At 50.2% G+C, this 4,200-nt stretch overlaps 1 protein-coding gene across 1 annotated transcript in view; it reads left to right on the top strand.

Annotated features, from left to right (window-relative positions):
- The window catches only part of POLN (DNA polymerase nu), a 312,741-nt gene extending 310,995 nt beyond the window's left edge, over positions 1-1,746 (top strand). Inside the window, exons 22-23 of the mRNA XM_027836282.1 lie at positions 1,213-1,367; positions 1,402-1,746. Of these exons, the coding sequence (XP_027692083.1) occupies positions 1,213-1,367; positions 1,402-1,746 (500 nt within the window). The remainder of the gene's footprint in view (positions 1-1,212; positions 1,368-1,401) is intronic.
- The last annotated feature ends 2,454 nt before the right edge of the window (positions 1,747-4,200 follow it).

Raw genomic sequence — 4,200 nt, 5'->3', positions numbered from 1 at the left:
TAGTAGTAGTAGTAGTAGTAGTAGTAGTAGTAGTAGTAGTAGTAGTAATTGCTTAGCACTGTGTTCACTTTCAGCTGAAATTAAAGGCTCAGCTTGGAAGCAATAGACTGTCTCCCATTTGAATCTCCAGTGATAAAAGGTGGAGAGATAGTGGTAAGATTGCTACACCAAGAGGCCCAGAGGGCTCCTGGAGGGCTCCTCTAGTTAGTGAAATACATAAAGGTAGAACAAGGGAAACCAGCCACAGCATGTCTTCAGTCCGAAGCTCTCCAAGGAACCTGAGGAAAGTATACTACAACGGACAGAGCCCTCCATTTCAGGGGAGGAGAGCCAAGTTCAAATGTGCCTCTGACATTGTCTGACTAAGGTGTGACCCTGGGCAGGTCATTTCCCCTCTGTGGGCTTGAGTTTCCTCATCTGTAAATAAGACTAGATGGTCTCTGAAGAGATCGTAATACCTGCCTTGCCTGCTCTCATGAGTTGTAACACGGTGCCTTGTCCCTACTATATGCATAAATGTTTAATTCCAAAAAACTACTTAAACGTGGAGCTGTGCCTGGGAGGAGCCTGGTAAAAGCCTTCCACTATACCTCAGTGTCTCCTTAATGAAGTGTTAAGTTCCTTTGTCAATCAGGTGCTCCTTGTTTCTAACGCCTCGTCAAGGACCATAAGAACCTAGAATTCTCTCGGGCTATAACCTTGGAGACCATCTTGTCCGGCTGTCTCACTTTACAGACGAGGAGCTTAGGCCGAAGTGACTGGTCCAAGGTCACACAGGCGGCAGGTAGTAGATCGGGGTAGTTAAACCTGGGTTATCTGACCGCGAATGAACGCCGTGTTTGTCCACTCTAACGTCCGCCTCTCTCACCAGTCCAGAGGCCCCGCATGACTGACATCATTAGGAACATTTGTGAGGATAATGAGACGGTGCGTGTAAAGCACCATTGAAATGCCCTTCTTGAAGAAGCTCTTAGGGCCCCGGGCCGGCTCCCCAGCCTGAGTGGCCTGGAGGAAGTCGCCAGACCTCCGAGTCTCTGTTGGCCTTCAGGCACCCGTGAGGCATCGTTATTATTACTTAAGGACATTCATAGCCGGAACCCGTGTGGCCACGGGGACCCGCTCCACTTCCCCGGCCCCCCCCCAGCCAGAGCTCAGTCCCTGGCGGTGCCCCCATCCTGTTCCCGCATCCACCTGGTGCCATCTCTCCCGCAGGTCCCCCTGAAAGTGAGTCTCGCCACAGGCCGGTCGTGGGGGTGCCTGACCCCCTTCCCGGAGGCGGCGCCCGGTGCTGCCCGGCACGGCCTGGCCGGCCTCGGTCACTAGGGCAACAGCGGCCCCCGCGGAGCCCCAGCAGCACCTCGAGCTCTGCGGGTGCATTTCTCCGCTTCATTTCGTCTGTAGCCCCAGGCAACCGCGGCGGCCCGAGACTGGTTTGTACCAGCGCATTGTCCTGGGCTGGCAGGGGTAGCGGGCGGGGAGTGGCTTTTGTTCCCGGCCACACCGCGCCGCCGAGATGCGCAGCGAGCTGCCCTCAACCCTCGATGGTCAGCCTCCTGCCTCCCCGACGTGCCTCCTCACCCCCCAGACACGCACGTGAATATCCCGGGGGTGACCGTGGCCAGCTCACGTAACCCCTGTCCGCATCCATTTCCTGGTCCGAAACATGGGGACAATAATCCCTGCACCACCTCCCTCACCGGGCTGCTGGGAGAAAAGCGCTTTGCAAACCTTAAAAGCGCTACATAAAAGGGAGTGAGGCTCCTTTCTCCCAGAATGGTTTCAGTTTGTTATGAGGGAGGATGCAGAGCTGCTCGGCCGTTGTCCCTCAAATGAACCTGAGCGCTCGGCCTCGAGGATTGGTCAGCAGGCAGGCAGCAGACGTGGTGCTGGGTTGCTGAAGCGATAACCCTCATCTCCCTCCCCCCACTTGGAGAAATCCCAAAACCTTCACGGCAAAATTCTCTTGGCTCCGTAAAGCCATTGGAGCCTCGATTATAGTGACTGGCATTTGCATAGCACTCTGGGTTTGCAAAGCGTTTGCCGGCGTCATCTCTCTGGATCTTAACAGTCCTGTGAGGTGGGCACTGCGGATATTCTTATCTCCATTTTGCAAATGAGGAAACTGAGGCTGAAAGAGGTTAAGCGACTTGCCCACAGGCGTCCAGATCTTTTCCCACTCCATTTTCAGCACTTTCTACAGTGCACACCATATTAGTGAGGGTGGTTCACAATCTCCCTTTGAGCGTAACAGGGGCAACCATTGGAAAAACTCAGTGTGTGCAGCTAGATGTATCCCGGTCTTCTGCCAGCAGTTTCCAGGGCAAAACTGCCCGGCTTGGGTTTCAAACCATGGCGCCACAGAGGAGTCTGGGGCGGAATGTTTGGCTTTCACTTGACTTTTGTGTTTTGCTGAGTGTGTGTTCATAAGTGTATCTTTGGCCTTGTTTTTTTGCTCCCTTTTTTCCTGTGAACCAGAGAACCTGTTTACCTTCAGCAGTGTGAGCCTCACGTGGGCTTCTCCTGCCCAGATTTCCCTGCATCCTTCCCTAGCCTGCCCTGGGGGCCATACCCCAGCTTGTTTGTTCACCATCCCCCATCTCCCCCCCACTCTGTTCTTTGTGACAAATAAAAAAAGGGATAAACCCTTTGGAGTGAACACTTTTGTTTCCTGAAGAGTGTTTATTTTTAGTTTGTCTTTTTTGTGTAGAATCTCCCTCAACCCATGCAATGGATAGTGGCAACTTGTCTGTAACTTATGGCCACTGAGATTCCTTCCAGCTCTCAAAATCTAAGAGTCTGACTTTGTTTCCAATACACTGTGCTGTATTACCAGTAAATTAAAGGTATAAAGTCAAGATTCAAACTCAGATCTCTAGAGTGAGGCATTCCTGCATTTTAGGAGCTCCATATTATGGGCCAAAGTCCATATACCTTAACAAGCACCTACTGTGTGCCAGGAATCTGGGTTGAGACTTAGGAAAGAACCCGCAGCACTGACTGTGTGGCCTGGGGCAAGTCACTTCTCAAGACCTTGACAACTTTCTGATATCCTAGGATGCCAATTTCCATTGGAGGATTGATGAAATAAAAATGATTGGACCAAAAATAAAAAAAACAAACCATGGGTGCATCCCTGCTCTTCACGGGTCTCAGTTTTATCATCTGTAAAATGAGGGAGTTAAACTCCATCATCTCTAAGAATCCTCGCAACCCTAATAGTCTGTGACTCAAGTTATCCATCCTCAAGAAATGGGATGTTCTGAGCCTGGCTCATCCCCCTGGTTCCATCTCTTTCATCATGTGCTGTGTGTACCGATGTGCTGTTCCTGTGCACATAACCTCTGTCTCTCATCCCTGAGCCTCTGTGTGGGCTGTCCCCTTGGTCTTCTCCCTTAGCTCCTTCCAGACCTCTAGCTCCCTACAAGGCCCAGCTCAGGTGCCACCCCTGACTTATCAGTGCCCATGCTTCCCCAATCAATTTGTATTTATTTTGTCTGGGCCCTGCATTTCCTTATTCATTATATCCCATCTCCTTGAAGGTAGAAATTGTCTCACTTCTGTATTTGTACCCTAGTGCCTAGCACATTTGGAGCTTAATAAATGAGTGTTGATTTACCGAACATGCCACAAGATTAATCTTCCTCAGATACAGTTCTGATCACATAATTCTTGTGCTCAAGAAACTTCAGTGGCCCCATCGCCTACGAGAGCAAATCCAACCCCCTCCCTGCAGCATTTAGGAAGACCCTCACAAGTCTAGCTCTACCTACATTGCCAGGCTTCTCCTATTATGTTCCCTTCACATAACCCTGTAATTTCAGCTGGACTGGTCTCATTGCTCCCCACACACTCCCCTGCCATCTGGAGTCAGAAGGCCTGGATTCAAATCCTGCCTCTGCTCTTACTCCCTACCTAATCTTGGTTGAGTCCCTTCTGTGGGGCCAGGTCAGGCTTTTTTAACTTGGGATGTACAGATAGATTTCAGGGGGGTCCACGAACTTGGATGAGATAAAAAAATATATTTTTGCTAACCTTTTAACTGAAATTTAGCATTTCAGTTATGAAAAAAGGAGTCATCAGTTTATAGACTTCTCCAGAGGGCCAAAGGGGCCCATGACGCAGAAAAGGTGAAGAATCCTTGCTGGACAATCTTGAAGGTCCTTGCCAGTATTAAATCCTCTTAAATAGTAGTATTATTAT

The sequence above is a fragment of the Vombatus ursinus genome, unplaced genomic scaffold (assembly GCF_900497805.2).
Source record: "Vombatus ursinus unplaced genomic scaffold, bare-nosed wombat genome assembly UNPS02014818.1, whole genome shotgun sequence".
NCBI lineage: Eukaryota > Metazoa > Chordata > Mammalia > Diprotodontia > Vombatidae > Vombatus > Vombatus ursinus.
This window is presented reverse-complemented; position numbering and strand designations above follow the sequence as displayed.